The 22,123-nt window shown below is 33.6% G+C and overlaps 3 protein-coding genes across 3 annotated transcripts in view; 2 read left to right on the forward strand and 1 right to left on the reverse strand.

Annotated features, from left to right (window-relative positions):
• Positions 1-1,228: 1,228 nt before the first annotated feature.
• LOC117118382 (C-factor-like) lies at positions 1,229-6,002 on the forward strand (the record flags this gene model as incomplete). The annotated part of the gene is given in 3 exon segments (XM_033262962.1): positions 1,229-1,422; positions 3,303-3,458; positions 4,114-6,002. Coding segments are annotated over 3 exon segments (575 nt in total), but the record flags the coding sequence as incomplete, so codon positions are not given.
• Positions 6,003-6,265: 263 nt separating this feature from the next.
• LOC117118381 (probable ATP-dependent RNA helicase DDX52) lies at positions 6,266-16,865 on the reverse strand. Its single transcript, XM_033262961.1, has 14 exons — positions 16,741-16,865; positions 15,594-15,774; positions 15,128-15,204; positions 14,216-14,401; positions 13,697-13,777; positions 12,445-12,607; positions 11,733-11,805; positions 11,215-11,418; positions 10,424-10,514; positions 9,721-9,843; positions 9,034-9,260; positions 8,478-8,549; positions 8,192-8,284; positions 6,266-7,652 (listed from the first exon to the last, which is right to left on the reverse strand). The coding sequence occupies exons 1-14, from the start codon at positions 16,828-16,830 to the stop codon at positions 7,436-7,438; spliced, it is 1,878 nt and encodes a 625-aa protein (XP_033118852.1). The 5' UTR covers positions 16,831-16,865; the 3' UTR covers positions 6,266-7,435.
• A 1,991-nt stretch (positions 16,866-18,856) lies between these two features.
• The window catches only part of LOC117118435 (glyoxalase domain-containing protein 4-like), a gene marked incomplete in the record, with an annotated part of 5,512 nt that continues 2,245 nt past the window's right edge, over positions 18,857-22,123 (forward strand). The window contains 4 exon segments of the mRNA XM_033263026.1: positions 18,857-19,057; positions 19,770-19,819; positions 20,083-20,203; positions 20,784-20,925. Of these exon segments, the coding sequence (XP_033118917.1) occupies positions 18,968-19,057; positions 19,770-19,819; positions 20,083-20,203; positions 20,784-20,925 (403 nt within the window).

A 22,123-nucleotide genomic window follows, 5' to 3' on the forward strand; every position in this document is an offset into this window, starting at 1 on the left:
GAAATCTGTATATTATCGGTACCTGGAACAGTAACAACACGAAAGTACCATGCTACTGCACTGTAATGCATAGGCCTATTTTAATACACTACTTAGATAGGCTTTACTTTTTCCATCTTGATTTCAGAGGTCAAAAACATTTTTCAATTTTTTTTCAATCATATAGTGGCATAGACTAGTCTTTTAAGAACATTTTGCTGGAAAAATGTTTTGGATACGACGCCCCGTTATGGAGTTATGATTTTTTAAATAGCATGATGTCAGAAAGTCAGCCAAAAAGCTTATCTTATTTCTGTTGGTTACGCACCGCTGATTCGCAATGCTTGTCATCACTTCAAGATGTCTAGCGATTCATGAAAAAGGCCTTCCAGCCATCATCCAGAGGTTGCTATTGTTTAAAAAAAATCTCATTTGGGAATTGAACCCCCTCATTCCCCCAGCTCGAGCGTATGAGCTCAAGTCTCCCTGTTTGACAACTTAGCCCACCCCCCCAGAAAATATATCCTAAAGCCGCCACTGGGTGGGCATCGGGCATTTGACAGAGGATGTGAAGTTGTGATGGTGGTAGTAGGCCTAGACCTATAATGTATGTGTATAATAAATAGGCCTGGCCTGGTGCCTATATACTTAGCATACTGTACATGCCAAGTTGGAGGTATCTAGTGGTTTGAGATTTGACAGGAAAAGAACCCAATGGCGTAGGTCGAGGCCCCGCCCAGTGGCTCCGAAAAATTTTGGCTTAGGGCCTAGATGCTCTCTGGTGCACTCTCAATCTCTGGTGATCTCTCTACTAGTGCTCAAATTAAACCTTAACAATTTGTAGCTAGGCTAGAACAGGAGCAATAGAATTTTATGATGATGGCCTGATAAACTATAGCATAACAAAGGTTTTGAGTATTTCGACAAAAAAAATAAAGCTTGAGATAAATAGTGGAAAAGCGGGAAATTTTAGGTGAGTGGCTTAAGAGCTAGGTTTGGTTGAAAGTGTGAATTAGTAGGTATGATATAGGCCCTAGGCTGGTCCATATACAATGAGATACCCACTGCAGACCATTTTATAATCACAACGTGTGGGGGCACAATGTTGAGTGTAATTGGCTTTATGTGCTGTGAAGGATCCCCGGAAAATCTGACAAATTTAGGATTTAAAAAGATTACTCTCAATTTGTTTTTTTATTTCTACCTGACAAGTTGCATTTTATTTTAATCATTATTCTTTTCAATTTAGATGTCCTTAACGAGTCCTCTATTCGAACACTGGCTGACAACGTCCAAAGAATTCTAGAGGGCCAAGGGTTGAATATCCTACTGAACAATGCTGGAGTCAACCTTGAAAAATATGTAGCATTGGAAAATGTAACACGAAATGCGATGGAGCAGAGTTTCAGTGCAAATGTTGTTGGTCCAATGAATCTCTGTCAGGTAATGTATACAATAGAATATGAAATATAAACATACTGTATCTTCATAGAAAAAGTCTCATTTTGATGGTTACCGGTATGTCATGAAGCTCTGATTATCAAAAAACCATTGTATATTCCTGACATACTTACTTAGATCGTGGTAGCATGTCGCATGTTTTTGTCAAATCAAAATCCTGTTTTTAAATACAAGATTTGAACATACAACAGCTGAGCACACACTGCATTAATTTATTAGGAACTACACTTTTCAATCATTAGCACACTTCTCAATAGAAGATGCGTCCAAAACAATACAGTGTACGGTAAAGTTCACAAAAAAGATTTTTGCTAAGAAAAAGACAGTTCAAATTCTCAAAAGGGACATTAAGGTAAAGTAAAAAAAGAAACTGTTCAGTCATTTAAAACTTAAAAGCAATCTTAAACTAAAAACTTAAGGCAAAATAAAGTGATGCAAGCTAACACACATGAACAAATTGTATAAACACCATACAAACGTACATGAAATACACATACAGTACATAAGTACATACATATCCATACAAAACTGCATACCCATAGCCACATGACTGTACTATACTCACAAATATAAACATAGAGACATACAGTACATACTTTATACAACACCACCTATCACACAAGTACACATATCAGGCCTGATCACACAGATGAAATTAAATCAAATAGATAAGTAATATAAAGTAATACAGGGCTAAATTTAAAAACGTTCAATTTTCTTTTTTGATCGCATTTCTTTTTTTCCATGCCCTTTTACAAAACCTGTCAAATTTTTCTTCAATTTCTTTTGGAAAATTTAGTGAAAAAGAGCCAAGAACATACATTAACTTCTGATCGGTTGTTGAATTTATAAATTGGTTCCAAATAGGCCTATTTGTATTTATTATTTCATGTTCAAGCTTTGCTAGTTCTTCCAATCTGATGTTATGGAGGGAAGGACATGAAAAAAGAAAATGTCTAATATCTTCAATTGAATCAGAGTTACAAATAGAACAAATGCCATCATTATTATCGGACCAACTTAAGATTCGTCTTTGTAAAGGTAAAGTATTGGAGCGTAATCTAAATTTTATGCAAGCACCCTCAAAATCTGTAGTTTCAAGTAAATATTTTCCTAAGCAAGAGCTTTCCTTAATAATTGAGTAATATGAAAGGGGAGATTTTTGATCAAGATTACTTCTCCAATCAGTACAAGCTTCTTGTTTAAGTTTATTCAAAATTAAGTTGGTCCAATTTCCGATGGGATAGTCAATGGTATCACATATTAATTTAAATAAATTTTCTGATTCACATTTTGAGAAAACATTGAAATTTTAATGGAAATGGAAATTATAAGTTACTATCCATTGTTGCAAGATTGAGCATCTTTGCCATTTCCATGCTCATTATTTACTAATAAGACAACATCATCAGCCCAGAATAATCCCTACCCACGTGTCATTCACTCTGATACCAAGATCATTTAAAACAAGAATCTTTTTAATTTCATTCATTAAAATGTTAAACAAGATTGGAGACAAGACGCAGCCTTGTTTTATTCTGTGTTTGTATCTCTAAGTCTAACTATACCATTAACCTCTGCCTAAAGTTTATCAATCATTCCATCCTCCAAATCTCTCCCTTAACACCCGATAACCAAACGGCTTTAAGTAAGCCATTGCGCCAAATGCTGCATTGTACAAACGTCAAACCTACAAGAAACATCTTGGCGTAGATGATGATGTATAGAGGCGCGGCGGTTTCATGTTGTGTTAGTTTTCAATATCCTGGTAATCATTTGAAATAAAATTTGAGACTTCATTGTACTATGAGAGTTTATCTTGGTTTTATAATCTCTTTAACTTTTGCATTTGTGTCCTACAGACTTTGCTACCGTTACTGAAAGCAGCCGTTTCCTCGTCCTCCGAACCTGGAATGAGTGTTTCCAAAGCAGCCGTCATTAATATGTCTTCTATTCTGTCATCCATTGCATCTGTTCCTCCTGGTTCCAAAGCATCATATCCATATCAAATATCTAAGGTTTGTTATTTAGACCCTATATTACCCGTCACACCTTATGAACAACAGTATAGGCTCCTGGTGCTTAATTTATTTGAAGGGAAAAGTTATAATTAGAGTTGATCTGATGGGACATGGATTATCTCCAAGCAACTTGTACTTGGACCTAATGTGAAACACCGACATGCTATGCCCGAAGCCCCCTGTTGGCCACACCGACCTTTGAAGTAATCCAAGTGATTATACTATATACATTTGTTTTTAAATGAAGATAATTAGTTTTATGCTGCAAAAAAATAAAAAATAAATAAAAAAAAAAATTATTTCATAATTGGTATTGATATCATAACATCCTGTTATACTTTTTATAATGTTGGTTAATAATCCAGTAAATTAATCAACATTAACAATTTTGTTTCAATGCTCCATAAGGAAATGATGACTGTTTGTTGAGAGTAACCTTTCCATAACCATGACAAGTAAATGCCACACCCAGTCATATTCTACTAAAGAGCTGGACTGGTTGAGTTTGTATCGACATGTATCGATACTAGCTGCGGAGTTTCTTTTTTGCTAGAAAAAACATAGTTCTCATATTAAATTGGTTGTGAGATTCATTAAATTAGTTGTGAAACTTGTACAGTAATGAATTTCGTATAAATTTTGTCTTTCATAGTCTGCTGTCAACATGCTGACAAAGCTTCTGAGTGGTGACCTTCAACCCCTTGGCATCCTGGTCATGTGTGTTCATCCAGGCTGGGTGAAAACTGATATGGGTGGTGAACATGCTACTCTTACAACAGAGCAAAGTGTGCGTAACATGTTGAGTTTGTTCAGCTCGCTAAATGAATCCTCCACGGGTAAACTGCTTGACCACAAAGGGAAAGAACTGCCCTGGTAGAGGAAAATCGGGAGTAAATGCCTACTGTGTTGTGGTTGAAGCCAAACAGGAGTAGCGAAGCAATTTTTAATGATGTTTCTGTGTGCCTTAAGCCAGGGCACTAACTGTATCATACAACAAATCCAACTCTGCTTCCTGTAAAGTGCTAGATGACACGCCAGTGGCAGTCTGGACAGATCGTCATTAAAAATGATCTGTTGCACGACTTATTCCTGTTTTTTATAGAATGTGGCAGCTGACGACCGTCTGCCGCAGTGAGTGACCGTCTTTGCAGTTATACTAAAAATGTTACACAAATTTCATGGTGAAGAAATTTAGTTCTTATACGCTACTACATTGCATTCGTGCGAATGCACAGGATAAGCACTTGTACTGTTAAATATATATTTGTATTAAGGAAAACAGAAGCATGTAACATTATCAATTGTAGATACTTTTAGCTTGGTTTCAATTCACTCAAGTGAAGATGATGATTCAGTATTAGAACCTATTCTGTGTAACATTTTGTTTCAGGAGAACTGAGTATTTAGTAGAAGTACTGTATAAGAAAGGTTGAGAAATGATTGGTAGATGAAAGTAGGGTGTATAAAAACACCTTGATAATATAGTCTTGTTTAGACTGGGGTCCAGTCACTAAATTTCGTATTAATCAGTGTAAATTATTAAAAATAAATCCATTTTGGAACTAATGGCGTTCCATAACATTACTTTTTCCATACAAATTCAACAACGTAAACAAAAACAGACACTAGAAAAAGTCAATAAGAGACTTGTATATTTAGTTTTTTAACTAAAGTATTATGCCTGCTTTCTTTGAAGTAAAACATCTTATCTAGCATGGCATATTTAGTGATCTGGACTAATATGATTACAGTATGTAGTACAGTAGATTACACAAAGACAATCATAGGGGTTCCAGGTGTCCTGGAATACAAGAAAAATCTGCCAGAAAATAGCCTATCGCCCACAAACTGACAGGGTTTTTGCTACTCTATTATGAACTGTCTCTCGGAAGTCGGTTCCAATGGGTATCAGCGTGCACAGAAAAACAATATTATTCTCCCAAAAAGTGGCTTCTTCCAACTTGAGACCCATGCAATCAAGATTTAATCTACGGTAGATAATGTATATATCATGCCTAGTTTGGTAGGTTTTTAAATACGAAAATTAGAACATCTACTGTAAAGAGACAATTTGTGTGGCTCTGAAGGTATCTGCGCATATGGGTTCTACATTAGTTGTTTTGAGATGATTTTCTTAGTTTTTAGGAGCACTATTTTAAAATTGATAAAGTTGGAATATTATTACAGTAGTAGCTGTTTACTAAGAATTAAGGGTTGTACACTACATAATGTTAGTGAAATTTATGAATTTATTAAATGCTTTACACTTTTATTCATATGATAACTGGATTTTTAAGTACATAAGAAATTATTGTATGAATGTATAATACAGTATACATTCTATTTTATATTTAATAATTTTGCTATAATAAATATAATAAAATTATACTCATGATGGAAACCAGTAACATTGTAGCAATACACAAAACCAAATTTCCTTCAGACTTGTATTTCAATTCGTTTCCTTTTATATCTTTTTTATATGCATTTGACCAAAGAAGGATGTGGACTTTTGTAGAATAAAGTACTGTATTTATCAAATTTTAAATCTGTTGACTTATTTCTTAATTGTGTTGTTTAAATTTAAATAAGGTTCCTGGGGCGGATTGCTATAAGCGGTCTTTATTTTAGGCGGTCTTAATGGTTAGCCGACTATAATCGTGACGTCACTACTGGTCTATGATTATAGACCATTGCTGTACCGCAGTCTAACCAGTTAACCGTCTTAAATGTTAAAGCCTACTCGGAGGAGGCTTAAAACGGTCTTAAATCATTTTCATCATGGCGTTCTGCTGATTAATCTAACACTTCAATGGCAAGACCTAGGCCTAGATCATCAAAGTCAGAGAATCGAACAACGAATACTCCGCACACTTCTCAGCGTCTTTAAAAATAGGTCTACGGCATTTATTTACGTTCATTTCAATACATTTGCGTGCGTCGAGCACGCATGACATCGCCCTCAATCTTACGTTACCAGGGAGTGCTTGTTTGCGTTTCAATACTCAAAGCGGTCTTAGGGAAGGCTGTTTTATAGCAATGGCCTTAGAGGAATGACTTTAGTAAGACCGTCTAAGTGATAAAGCCGGCTTTATTCGAGAATTTAAGACTACAAGTTAAGACCGTTTTATAGCAATCCGCCCCTGTAGTGTCATTTAGAATAGTAGACAGTACTGCAGTATTTGTGCTACCAAATATATAGGGTTGTAAGGTCATATTGAATAATGAATAATCTGACTATTATTATTAATCAATTGTTTTCCAAAAATACAGTATCTGACCAATGATACTAGAGGAAAAGAAAAACAGTTGCACATACATCCGCACAAATTTTAGTCACTGTTGTCCTGGTGTGTTTTAATGTTTTTACAATGTTTTTTTTATGTTTCATGTTCTTTGCCAGTGGAAAAAGAATTTCCATTTTACCTGTGTTTTAATGGACAAATAAAGTTTGATTTGATTTGATCTAAATTTAAAAAAAATTAATAAATAACTTACAATTTTGACACAAGGGCCAACGTTGCTTGTTTGCAGCAAGTTGCATTTTAAGATCATTTAAGATTTTAAATATTAGATTATGCTTATCATTTTGTAGTAGTGAAAAGAGCTTCAGTTACTCTCAAGATGTGACCAATCATGAAAAGTTTTTTTCAGTGCAGCAAGAAGGCTTCGGGTTTCCTACAAAAGGTTTAAACCCAATGCTGATATTTAGATGTGGTCTGTTGCTTAGCAATCTTGTATTCAATTAAAGCGAAAAACAAGGGCTCTTGATAAATGACCATTATACTGTACTGTATATACCAAATACTGTGCCTATACTTTAATTAAAATGTACCGGATAACTGCATAAGTATTGACAACTCAAATTGCTGGTTCTATATTTATGTTCTTTTATGGTGTAGCTTTTTCTTTTTTTGTATTAGACCTCTTGAATAAAAATCAGGATACGACTCCACTTATAGCTTGGTTCTGGTTCATGTTCCTTTTTCTTCTTTTTTATGCACCTCATTAGATTTCTTTCTATGAATTTGTGCCTTTTTAATTGTTTTTGAATGTTTCAAGGCATTAGGATGCTTATTCATTTTTGTAATTGTTTCTTTTTTGCCAGCAGCTGATTCACCTGCATGAGCTGCAATTGAAGGTTTACTTCCGTGATTCTGCTTTTTTGCAAGTTTCTGTTTTATAATTTCCCTAAAGAAAATTTAAAAAAAATTATGAATTATATTTTATTATTATTATTTAAATCAATTTTTTTCTTTCACTTTAGCCATTACATTTGCTCATGTACTTTTTTAATACAGTATTCCTATGTTCTTAATAATTGTATTGTAGGCTTTGCAATTTCATACAGGTAAATTATATGGTGAATACTTCTACATAATCAGAGGTGGATTCAAGGGTGGGGACACCAAGCTAGCCCAGGGTGAACAAAGAAAATCGCATTTAAGTTGGAGAGTGCCATTTCTTGCTATATAGGAATTACAGTACTTAGTTTTCGTGGGAAATCCGAGATGACTGCAAAAATTGGTACGAAATGACCCCATTGCACTTTCTTCTTGTGCAATGGGCTCACCTGTCAAATTCCTTCCTTGTGCCCCTTTTACTGCAATTTCTTCAATGCCCCACTGTTGACTCATACCTGACAATGAATCCTGCATCACTAACAATTGACACACTGAAGGATGAAGTCCTGTTCAATAATACACTTTAAATACCTGAAATACAATTACCTTTTCCAACGAGCTTTTTTCAAGTCTTTTTTTGGCAGTGTTCTGATTGTAGTTCTTTCCACTGGATTTCTTTCTAGACGTTTCTTCTCTCGTCTGTAATTAAAAAAAAAACATGAAATTATTAAACAAATGTCTTTCCAAAACACAATACACGGTAGTAACTTGCAGTGATGGAATTAAGCTGGGGATCTGAAGAATTCGTAGTCTGTGAATTCTTTACATTTCTCAAAACAATTTATTGCTGCATGGATTATTATTTGCTAATTTGCATAGAAATGGCACTTACTTGGATGTTTTCTTGATCTGCAACATGTACTCTGGTACTTCACAGCCGGCGTTTCTCATAACATTGGCGATGCTGGTGACATAAATTAAAACAATAAATGATGTAATCAATAAACTTTGATTGGCACAAAATTTTCCCATATCTTCCTTTATAGACAAAGGCTGATTTGATAAATGGAATCTAAAAAAATATGTAATTTAGATAACTATTTCTATCTTTTAAACTTCCCGACCACAATCCCCATAGCTAAACTTTTTAACACAACTCTAACACACTAAGCAAGCAGCCTTTCTAATCTCCCTATACCAAACATTTAGGTTTTTAGGAGTGCACTGGAGACATAAATGTTGGGTGGCCCTCAATGTTACATGAAAATTTAATTTGGTCCTCATCAAGTTTTATGTGAAAAAAATACAGTACCTGCCAATTGCCCATGTATGGATATGATGACATCATTAAGCCCAAATATGGGCAAATCACAGAAATTTATCACATCAAACTTAATAGTGCAGACAAAGCAAACTAATCCTAAAATCAGTTTCATCAAAGTACAAACCTTCTCAGGTGTGCTAGATCATTTTCCGTAAAGAATGTGATAGCTGTTCCGTTTCTCCCTGCTCGTCCTGTCCTACCGATTCGATGGATGTAACTCACCGCAGAAGTTGGGAAATCATAATTAATGACAAGGTTCACACCCTTGAAATCTATCCCACGTCCCATTAGCTCAGTGGCGATCAGAACCCATATCTTGCCAGACCTGAAGTTTTTAACTACCTCATCTCTCTGAAAAGTTTATAAAATCAAGAGATGTAATGTATGTTTCCACCAAATTCCTACTGAATTTTCTAAATAGAAGTGCGTGGCACATCTTTTAAGACGTTGGGCTTTTAATGAAAAGTTTGGGGGTTTGAGACCATTGGTAATCTCATTGCCTGTGTGTGTTCTTGGGAAAACTACTTTATCTTTATTGGCTCTCTTCAGCCAGGAGTATAAATGGGTACCTTGTATAAGGTAAATGATTGAAAATGAAATTGGTAATGCTCATTACAAGCATAACTAGGAGTAATATCCAGGAAGTGGAGGTTGATTCTGTATCCAATGACTTGGGGAATATAAATCTTATAAAAAAAATTTTTTTTTTATAACTGTTGTCAATGCAATGCATCTTTGAAAATAACCTATGGAAACTGACACAATATAATTAATTTTTTCCCCCACAGTTAGAAATAATAATCTGTCTAACCTGTTGTTGTGGTCTATCTGCATGTATCACATCAACATTCAGGCCATCATATACAAGCTCATTAAATAACTCCTTGGCCCTATCCTTTGACTGCACAAACATTAAAACTGGAGGCTCAAAACCCTTGAAAAGATAATAATTAATCAGTCATTATCGATCAGTCATTATTCTTCATAATTTTAATTTCAGAATTTTTAAATTGTAATAGTATATTAAAATAAAACTCTTGGTTTTAATATAATAATTATCAAAAACAATTTTTTAAACATTTACCCAGTACCATTTTCATGGAAATTATTTGGTCCAAAGATTAATCAAACTTATCATTCAATAAAACATCTGACATAAACAAAATAATATATGAAAATACCTTACTAACACAATTCTTGAGATATGTTTGTAAATGAAACAAAAGAGTTGATATTAACTAGCTGGACCAGTATGTTGTGGTCAATCAAATCTTATAGGCCTTATGTGCACTCAAGACAGCAGCAACACTCTGAAACATGGCATTGGTTCACGTCAAAGTGGAGGAGGGTCTAAAATGGGTCTACACTCTGAACACCCCTCCTGCAAATACCTTGATGTGCCACAGAACAGCAGTACATGCCAAGGTACTTCAGAGGCTCAGATCAGTTCTACCTCCTCCAAAAAGCCCTTCCCCACTCCTTAGCAACGATAGATATCAATGTATGAAACTCACTTTTCTAAAGATGTTCCTTATTGCTAGTAGCTTGCCATACTCAGTACCGACAAAAGTTAGTTCTTGCTTAATGGTGTCTGTTGCAGTGTTCCTTAAATTTTCATTAAAAAAAAGGAAAAGAATTTTGAAATCTAATAATTCATTATTTTCAATAAGTTTAAAATAATGTGAATTTTACCTCACTAAATAATAATAATAATAATAATAATAATTACTATTTCACTAAATCCAATTTTTTTTGTGTTATTTTCCCTTTAATGTCATGTTATTTTCCCCTTAACGTCGCTTTTTTTTTTCAACTGTTCTCTAATTTCTCCATTGTCTAAGTTCCAATTAAGGTAGGTTTTAGCAACCAGGAATGTGGTGAGCAGAAGTGGGCAAGGCCACCCAGCATTGAAGTTTTCCACCTAGTTTAAAACGCTCCACCGTCCCTTATTAACCCACTTTTAAATCCTTAAAATCCACTCTTAATACCAATGTTATCCCCCATCCAACCTTAAAATGTCTCTCACCCACCCTTTATATAGCTACAATCCTGAGCAACATAATAATAATAATACAAATATATAATTTTCACCTTTATACGTGTGCAGCTATAAAAAAAAAATATCATAAAAGTAAAGCATCTGACCCTAACAGGTACCCACTTTCTTGATGGAGGGAGAAATCTCTCTTAAGACAAAAAAAATTAACAATATTGAAAGCCCCAACCTCAGGGCTGAGTTGCCAATCAGTAATCATTCATTGACCCAGACAGACCTCTATTTCAGGACAGAAACTGATCTACATACTTTTGCCCAACTGTAACGGCAACAACATTATCCAGATTCATCTTACACCACTGTTCAACATCGTATGCAAATGTGGCGCTGAAGAGTGACCGGCGCACATGGCAAGAGTCGCACGCCTTGTAAATAACAGCCAGCTGTTCTCTAAATCCAGATTTTCCTTCTTCAAATAGTTTATCAGATTCATCTATGATAAGCCACTCAACACTATGAATAAGTATAAAAAAAAAGTAGATGGACAATATTTTTATAGCCTGCAGGGCTTGATGGCAAGTTTTGAGCGAAAAAAATGCCGGGTTTTTATCTTCCAGTCAGTGCCCGAACAACAACAAAATTGACAATTGATTTTTAAGTCAATCACCTTGTTATATCATCAGGCATATCTTCCCCACCATCTGCACAGCCAATGCATTATTTGTGTTGTGAGTTCTTCTACATCCACAATCACACAGAAAACTTAGTTGCATAAAGTATTGTTTACTGAAAGAAATATACTTAACATTGATGGACACATTACTTACTTTTTGAGTTTGAGAGACTGAGTTTCTTCTTTGAGCATGAACACCAAGCGATTTGGGGTGCATACAAGTATGTCTACAGCAAAATGAATTATAAAGATAAGTATGAATATATTGAAATACTTTTAAACAGCTAAGTAAATCAGGAAATTAAACTGAGCAGATAGCTAAGAGGTATTGTTCCTGTTCTAGAGTCTGATCGCTTGGCTCTTCAAATAACCTTCATATTGAGAGTAAGGCAGGTTAAGGACAATGTTTGTATCTGTGTGTCCGTTATGTATTAAAGTTGGGTGGCGTTGCACTGTGTGTGTTGTAGGTCCCCAGGGGCAAGGCCCGAATTTCCGATTTCATATTGAATGAGGACCAATAAAGAATTATTATTATTACTACTACTTTTAGTAGTATAATTATTAGCAGCCATCACTTTACATTTATGTGTTTATAAAATGTTAGTATTGTTTATTGATTATTAACAGTAGGGTTAATATAGTGCTATTCTATTGTGTACTTTTGGATGAATGAATGGTGTGACAATGACCTATCAAGATGGCATACTGTACAACATTCTCTTATTTTTTCTTAACTTTATATTAAAACAGTTTCTTTCAATACACCTCAACTCTATATGCACCCCTGTTTTCACAATTCAATAATCATTCCCACCATTACACTCAAGGACACTTTAAACAATACCTATATATAAAGTCTAACATACCACATATTAGTTTTGCTGACTTGTTCATTGTTTGTATTTTATCAAGTACTTTGATTTTTAACTCTTGACCTTCTGCGAGACGTTCAAACTCTCGATATGTCTGCTGTGCAAGTTCTCTTGTTGGTGACACAACTACAGCTTTTATTCCTTTACCTCTTGATTTCTAAAAAAAAAAAATCAGTAATTTTCTTTAAATTCATTTAAGTTCATATAAATTTTTAACAACTGATGAATGGGCAATAGCATGAGAAATATGTCAAGAAGATATGCGAGGTCTCACCACAAAATAAGTCTCATGGTTAGAAAATCAAAAACAGAGCTTATATTGCATTTGGGTAGATCACATTATAAACTTTAATTTGGTCTTTGAATAGCTTCCACAGGAGAAGTAGGCCTAGAGATGTGAGCATTTAATGTTTAGGTGTTTGAAAACCATGTTTTGAGAAAGTTAGCCTCAAAGATAAACTAACATGTACAAATACTAGGACTAGAATTACAGAATATGTGCAGAGAACACTTTTTTAGTAAGAAAATTCACTTAAAAAGTATACAATCATAAAATATAAGTATCAATTATTCAAAAACATTAAATCAAAATTGTGTGTAAAAGTTGTGAGACCTCACATAAATCAGACTTGGGCATTTACCCTCTATTCATTGTGTAGGACCCTCAGTCTTTGCAGGGTGCAACAATGGGTGCCAATAAATTATTACTAAACAAATGCTATGTAACAAATTTTTAAATGATTTGTTTGTTAATACCGGTCTCCCTCAATTTAAAGACACCTCCAATTAAAGACCACATTTCCACAAAAAATATTTGATGTATTTATTATTATCCATAAATTTGTTCTAAAATAATATTGATCTCAATTTTAACTTGTGTTTAATCAATAACAATAGTGCACTTCACAAAAAAATGGTACAGGTCTCCCTCTAACTAAATATCCCTCCAATTAAAGACTACTTCCAATTAAAAGATTTTCTGTGGTACAAAATTCACGAATGTCTTTTTATGTTTCTTATTCTAATTAGAGACCAAAGCTACAATGGAACCCCGGTCTCAAAAGTGGTCATAAATTTAAGGGAGACCTGTATTTGTAGACAGCAATAGGCACAAAGACAGGTTCAAACAGACATGTTACACGTAATAGAATTGTATATTATGGAGATCATTCATTAAAATGTTGATCATTTATTCTTCTTATATTCTTGTGATACTAAAAATAATTTGGAACAGTCCAGGACAAACCTGTAGATGGGCCAAGATTGGAATGATGAATGCTGCAGTCTTTCCAGATCCAGTCGGTGCACAAGCCAACACTTCGCGTCTCTGCAAAGACAATAGAGAATTTTATAAATAATTTTGTCCAACTTTAAAATAGGCATTCTGAAGAGTAAAGGGATGAATTAATTTGTCCAGTAAAACAGCTTACACAACTGTAAGTATAAATGTGCTTCTTTGTGTTAAACTGTCACTTTAAAATGGAAATGAGCCAAGTGAAGGAGTGCACTATAACCTGTGTTTTATTTCTTATTTATTTATTTATTTATTTTATATAATCATTTTTAAAATACTCAAAAGCACAACACATGGTGGAAACGAAGAAATTTACAAAGGAAGTTAAGTATAACTAACAGTGGTTCAGCTTTTCTACAACCATTGGTCCATCGTTCCCCCACAGGTGGGTCAGTGTGCATATTCAACTTAGCCACACAGTTCTTCACTTTCGGTTTATATTTTAGAATACATGTATCTGGTGCAACTTACATTTAGCATTACAGGAAGGACTTGCATCTGTATAGGTGTTGGTTTTTCATATCCTGACTGTGCAATGTTTCTTAGGATATTTCCATGCACACAGTATTCTTGTTGTAACTGTTGGAAATCTGTGACTGGCTCAGGCACATCAGTTCCTTCAAAATGAATTTTGTTTTTCTTTCTGGTAGAGTTGATCTTGAGAGAGAAATTAAACTTGATTAATGTTATACTAAATATAATTTTTAATACCGAGTCAATTTCAGGCTACTTTTTTGTATACATATATATAAAACTCTTAGGAACAAGGACCAAAAATATGCCAATCAGCAAATTCAATCATATTTGAAGTGGCAATCCCTGCATAAGACACAACACAAAGCCTATATAGACCAAGTTTCATTGACGATCGACAATAATATTTTACTTTTGGCCAATCAGCCGCCACAAAAAATGGAAATTAAAAAAAATAATAATAAAAGTTTTTCTTAATTTTTATTACACCCACTGCTGCCAAAAAAATCTCCAAAAATTAAATATGTATTTCTTCATAATTATATATTTCCTGTAACCGTTTACATTCAACAATAACATTTTATTTTATTTTTATTTTCTCTTCCATCTGGATGTTTTTGGCAAAACTATTTGCAAAATTTAAAGAAAACAATATTTATTCTTATTTTTTTCCACCCTAGTCTGATGATCTCTATAAAATAAGTTTGCGAAACAAGGTATAAAAATGGTCTCGCATTACAGAGTGGCAGTGTCTTTGGTGTTGTGAGACAAAATCCTGTAAGAGTGATAAGAATTGAACCCATGCCCCCAGAACTGGAAGGCAAGCATCTTTACCGCCCTGTTAATCAACTCTAAGTGTTTAAAGACATAAATTAGTGTGCTCAGTACTGTATTGTATTTATCTAGTACCTTTTCTTGTCGCAGCAATTCAATTGTTTCTGGAGGAAGTTTACTCTTCTTTACAGTTTGACTTTCAGTTTTAAGCCCTGAAAAAACAAACATCCAAGGATAACAACAACATATAATTATTCCTAACATTTCTCTTTAAATATTTTTCAGTTAAGAGTTGACATTCAAATTCACACATATCAATCAATGAACATTTAAAAGCAGGACATCTGGTTGAAAGGGAGGCACATCAATTTAGAACCAGCTACCTAATGAATGTCCCAACTAAAATGAAACCTAAAATCAGTATACATAAACTCAGTAAGATAAAAAATTAAGCAATGTTACAGAATTTCAATTTTAAAGACATTGCTCTAATGGTGCACTGGCGGATCTCGTACAGCAGAAGTTAGTGTGCAATAAAATAAAACGTGCAAACAATTACAGGACTGTCATTATTAATATACATTATTATTTAAAACAGTACCTTGTGGATTCTGTTTTCGTTTAACAGAGGTGTTCACTCTTTCATCTTCTATTTCGTCTTTTTCTTTAATTCCCTCCAGATCATCAGTTGTTCCTTGTTGATTCCTTTTTCCAGGCGAGTTAAAGAAATCAAGGGATGCATGCACATGCTTTGCTGATTTTTGCTGGGAGACTTTCTTGATCTAAAAAATTAAACCAAATGGTAGAAAGTTTTAAAAAATGTATTTACATTTTACTTCTAGACCTTACCTAGGCTGCCTCTTTATTTGAACTTCTCTATTGCAGTAGACGTAGGGAAAAGTAATAATATATATACAGATGTAAAATACTGGACTGGCAGATTCAAAGATGGGGTGACCAACAAAAATGAGGGAAATGAAGCCAATTTATGAAATGCACTTCAAATTAGTCAAAGACAACCAATGCTCTGATGCAGACTCCTTTTCAAGTGCTGTTTAAATGTTTTTATTTTTAATTATCTAGGCATAGTATTGAGCAATGCCAGTCTTGGGCCGTTTTTTTGGCAAGTTGTAGGCACTATAATTTATAGAAATAAAGACAGGAAATATTGGTTTCGGCTTCTTCCTAACCCAGGTGGTTTTCACTCGAAATGACCAAGACTGAAATAACGCTGGCCAAATTGCCACAGCCTCTGGGGTAAAACAACATAGGTTGATTGATTAAACAAAACAATTAAAACGATTGAGAAAATAGAAGACGTCTTAAAGTTATAAGAATATAAGCCATACATACAGTAGACCTAAAGTAAAAAACTCAGATTTTTTAACTAGCTAGGCCTAGACTACAGACACTGAGACAGTGTCAGTAGGCCTAATAATGTCAATGAAAGCTTCCTTTTATAGTTTAAAATAACATACAGTATGGTGGCACAGCCAGAGTGACCTCAAACTAATCTATAAAGCCTAACCATACTACTTCACCAGGGCCAGCGCCAGCTCGGTCCTCCTCTGGCGGTGGACCATACCTAGCCTACGGCGAGGACCAGCTAGCGCCTAGACACACGTTAGTAGCTGGAGGCCTAACTCGAGAGGCCTAGCGCCGTAAATAGGTTAGCCTGACCCCACGCCTAGAGTACCAGGCCTAGACAGGTTATATGTAAGTCATTATTTAACAGTACAGTAACTAACATGAATTTTCTCTGCATCACGCTGAAATCTTTTTAGATCAAATTTCGCACCAGCACCAAGTTTCCTGAAGAAGTCCATGGAGGACGCCATGTTGATTTATTCTACAGGCTTTTTCACAAATCGATTATTTATTGTACAAACACAAATTACAAAAAAAAAAAAATTATTTCATTTAAATTTACAAATTTTGTATATATAAATTCTTCAAATCTTTTTTTAATAATGGTATTAATTTTTTAAAAATAATATTTTTAATTAATAATGGTAATAGTTGTATTGTGCGGAGATTAGCACACGACGATATTCTGGTTTCTGCATGCTCATTATCCAAACAATACAGAGTGTTTTTTAGTGTTGTTGTTGGTTGTACTTGTAGTAAAACAATTGTTAAAATGTCTAACTTTAGAGCTTTACATTTCGTTTTTAAAGTTGGTGACAGAACAGCAACTGCCAGATTTTATAGAGATGTTTTGGGAATGAAGGTTTGTATATATGGAGTAATTAAACAGAAAGGAAACTTAAGTCCTTCCAAGCCAAGTCAAGATTAGAAGTAGGCCTTTTTATTATTGTAGTCCATAGGAAAGCTGGTCCTACTACTACTCTAGAAGAATATGCCTAGATATTTGTAGTAGCCCTTGTTTGTAGTAGTATCGTCCTTACAAAGTATGATCGCTCAGTAGGCTCACCATATAGAACTTGTAGTGCTATTAATTAAGGCCTGTTGTAAATCTAAGATAGGCCATGCATAATTTTCCTTTTGAATGATTTAGCCCTCTGTTTAGCCCCTATATACCCAATTTTTTTAAATTTCAAGTGTCCCTGTGCGCTTGGATATTGTTATCCAACAAGACAACATAAAATTTTGTGTTGGTGGGACATGCGCGTTTTCCTATTTAAATTGCACATTCTAATTGGTAAGGTTTTACTTACTTGATATTTGCTTGGACGGTGTTCTTATGTCGGTTAGTAAGATACTTTAGTTGTGGTTTTTAATACGAGGCCATTAATAATTCTAAATGCCTCAATCATATCTTCTCTAAGACTTCTATACTCTAAAGTATAGTACCCCTAAAAACTTCAACCTGTCAGTGTGTGACAGTAGTTTTAAATTCATACAATGTCTTTGTTACTCTTCTCTAATCTGATTCAATTGTTAATGCTAAGTTTTATTTCTAATTTATCCCATTACTTTTTCAGTTTCTCCGGCATGAAGAATTTGATGAGGGTTGCAAAGCATCATGTAATGGGTATGATAATTTGTTAATAAGATAAATTTAAAGCTGTTGAGTTTTAACTTTCAAACATCACTTTTTATTCCAGCTTATAGTATAAAATAATCTGTATTCATCTTATACTTTTTTTTAAAACTCTGAACATTGGGCCATGTAAAATAAAATAATTGGTTAGCATCCCCTCCCAACCATCAAAAAGGCCACCGACCCGATTTTTTTTTTTTTTTTTTTTTTTACAATACACTCACAAACTCAATTTAATATAGGTTTGTTTACCACCCGTCCACACACTAGCCAATCCACTTGCAGTTCTATGCTCTACTGTTGTTCTATAGGCCTATACTGTAGCCACATGGGTATCCATGATGCCTGTTGTGTTGAGGAGTGAATTGTGCATGATAATACATAGAGATAATTGCATTATGACGCCGTTATTCATAGGTAAAGTTCCTGCTTGCTATAGATGCTTGTATGTAATTTTGGTCTCTGTTGTTTAATTCTTCTTATTTGCTGTTTTTCCTTGCGAAACTCTTTTTTCATGTTCAATGCAAAAAAAAAAAAAAAACCTCCCTCCCTACAATGAAAATTGATAACATAAGGATGCTAACCAATTATTTTATTTTACATGGCCTAATGAGCAGAATTAGTTAAATATCATTGCTATAAAATGATTATGAATGACAAGTTAATGGAAACATTATATTGTTATTATTATGGATATTATTATATAATTTTAGATCGTTGTCCAGTATATTAATGGTAATGTGCACAACTAGTTAATATATGATACAAAGTGATAACATATGGTCTTAAAGGGTATAAATTGCGATAGTTAGATGGACTTATTGTTAATGTGATGTGTTGTGGGTTGTATTGTGCGGAGATTAGCACACGACGATATTCTGGTTTCTGCATGCTCATTATCCAAACAAATACAGTTGTAGAGTGTTTTTAGTGTTGTTGTTGGTTGTACTTGTAGTAAAACAATTGTTAAAATGTCTAACTTTAGAGCTTTACATTTCGTTTTTAAAGTTGGTGACAGAACAGCAACTGCCAGATTTTATAGAGATGTTTTGGGAATGAAGGTTTGTATATGGAGTAATTAAACAGAAAGGAAACTTAAGTCCTTCCAAGCCAAGTCAAGATTAGAAGTAGGCCTTTTTATTATTGTAGTGAAAGCTGGTCCTACTACTACTCTACTACTAGAAGAATATGCCTAGATATTTGTAGTAGCCCTTGTTTGTAGTAGTATCGTCCTTACAAAGACAGTATGCTCGCTCAGTAGGCTCACCATATAGAAATTGTAGTGCTATTAAGGCCTGTTGTAAATCTAGGATAGGCCATGCATAATCTTCCTTTTGAATGATTTAGCCCTCTGTTTAGCCCCTATATACCCAATTTGTTTTAATTTCAAGTGTCCCTGTGTGCTTGGATATTGTTATCCAACAACACAACATAAAATTTTGTGTTGGTGGGACATGCGCGTATTCCTATTTAAATTGCACATTCTAATTGGTCAGGTTTTTTGCTTGATACTTGCTTGGTGTTCTTGTGTCGGTTGGTAAGATACTTTAAATGTTGTGGTTTTTAATAAGAGGCCATTAATAATTCTAAATGCCTCAATCATATCTTCTCTAAGACTTCTATACTCTAAAGTATAGTGCCCCTAAAAACTTCAAACTGTCAGTGTGTGACAGTTGTTTTAAATTCACACAATGTCTTTGTTACTCTTCTCTACTCTGATTCAATTGTTTCAATGCTAAGTTTGATTTCTAATTTATCCCATTACTTTTTCAGTTTCTCCGGCATGAAGAATTTGATGAAGGTTGCAAAGCATCATGTAATGGGTAGGATAATTTGTTAATAAGATCAATTTAAAGCTGTTGAGTTTTAACTTTCAAACATCACTTTTTATTCCAGCTTATAGTATAAAATAATCTGTATTCATCTTGTACTTTTTTTTAAAATTCTGAACATTATCATGGAAAATTCATCTGCAAAACATATCAAAACTTTCTTTCAGATACTTATCTTATTGGTGTAAGACAAGTGTCTTACTGTAACAAAGCTACATTTCCATTCTTGATTATTAATTTTCTTGTCATTTTAGACCATATGACAGTAAGTGGAGCAAGTCTATGATTGGCTATGGAGATGAGGACAGTCACTTTGTCATTGAACTCACATACAACTATGGCATCAAGAAGTATGAATTAGGAAATGATTTCCAGGTATGAGAACAGCCACAAGAGTAGAGGGCATGGACTACATTAATTGATATAATGATCAAATGATATGATGATAGTACAATATTGATTTGAATATAAGTAAGACACCATTTTGGTAAAAATTTTCAGTAACACTAGTTTTATTTCTATCAATAACGTTGATTTCTATACTAAAATAGTAATAGGTTTAGATTTTTTTTAATTACTTAATTTAACACACAACAAATACAAGTACAAAATCAGCAAAGTAAACTGACTACAAAGGAACATACAAAGATGACTATTTTTATAGTTAATTGTTTGTATTGTTTATATTTTTATCTATTGTATTACATTGTGTATTTATTTCATTTAGTGTAAATAGCAACCTTCCCATTATAGTGTAAAAATCAAAAGAAACCCCATTTAAAGAATGGTGGTCAATATTTAAAGTTGTTTTTTTTTTGTGTAAATATAAACTTAATATTTACAAAAGCAATCGGAATAGACATTTTCTATAGAATAATGATCTTTCTTTTCTAATATTAATGTAATCTATATGGAAATTTTATGGATGGTTTTGTGTTGATTACTTATTATTTAGGGAATAACTGTTGAATCTTCCAAGGCAGTTGAAAATGCCAGGAAGGTTGACTGGCCTTTAAAGAAAGTTGATGATGACACCTTCATTGCAGAGGCTCCTGGTGGATATAAGTTCTACCTTGTGAATAAACCAGAAACTGGAGGTAAAGATTTTGTTGCAATGTTAATATTCAAAAAAAAGTGCGAGACTTTTTTTATATTTTGTTTCACAAACTTATTTTTTTTAAAGATCTTCAGAAGAGGGCAGAAAAAAAAAAATTTCATATAGCCAAGAGTTTTGCTAAAAACATTCTGACGAAAGAGAATATCAAAATAAATTTTTATTGGTGAATGTAAACAGTGTAGTAATGAGATGATTAAATGCTTTAAATTTATATAATTAAGAAGAAATATACATATCTTATATTTGGAGATTTCAAGGCAGCTGTGGGCATAATAATGTTAAACTTTTATTCTCTCCTGAAATTTCCATTATTTTGTGGTGGCAGATGCAGTAATTGGCCAAAAATAAAATTTTATTTTTATTAGAAATCATCATTCTTGGTGGGCGTCAAGTTCACTAAACATGGTATCAAAAACGTCTTGCCTAATAGCTCTACTTGTATGTGGAAAATGTGTGTGTGTGTGTGCATTGCTCACCATATATGGGCATCATGATGTCATACCCACTTGTACTGTATGTGTCACATAAAATTTGATAGTGTGTATAAAGATTAAGATGTTTTATTTTGTGAGTTACAGAAAATGTTGCAAGTGTTTATGCTGGTAACAAAAAATTGTATTTAGAGTAAAATTACTAGTTACTCACAGAAACAATTCTGTATTTCAGATCCTGTGAAAAAAGTATCTTTTGGTGTTACTGACCTAAAGAAATCTATTGGTAGGTATACTATGTGTAGCATTGACAGACTAAGAAATAATTTGGTTCCATAATAGTGGAAAAGAGGCAAAAAATACCACCGCATAAACACACCCATCATTATAGTTTTAAAGATATTTTCCATCCAAAACATTTATTTGTGGATTTTAATGATTTACATGGTTTTTGTTAAAAACGTCTTTGAATTTGCTAGCATTTAAGAGTACAACAAGTAATTATTTAATTCCCTTAACATGCTTTTTGCTAAAATTTCCAAGAATGATTATTTAAATAATAAAAGTATGTTAAATGGTGCAAAAAGTTGGGTATTTTGTTCATATTTTCAGTTTAAAGCCATTAAATTATATAGTAAGCAATTAAATTTCTTTGTTGAATCTTCAAGTTTATTAGTACTTACATAGTGGTTTTTATCTTTTAAATGGTAATGCTCCTAACTCTGAGCAATCATTGAATATATAATC

This window comes from Anneissia japonica, unplaced genomic scaffold, assembly GCF_011630105.1.
Source record: "Anneissia japonica isolate Jap-2015-1 unplaced genomic scaffold, ASM1163010v1 scaffold695_len1296351_cov181, whole genome shotgun sequence".
In the NCBI taxonomy this organism is placed as follows: Eukaryota; Metazoa; Echinodermata; class Crinoidea; order Comatulida; family Comatulidae; genus Anneissia; species Anneissia japonica.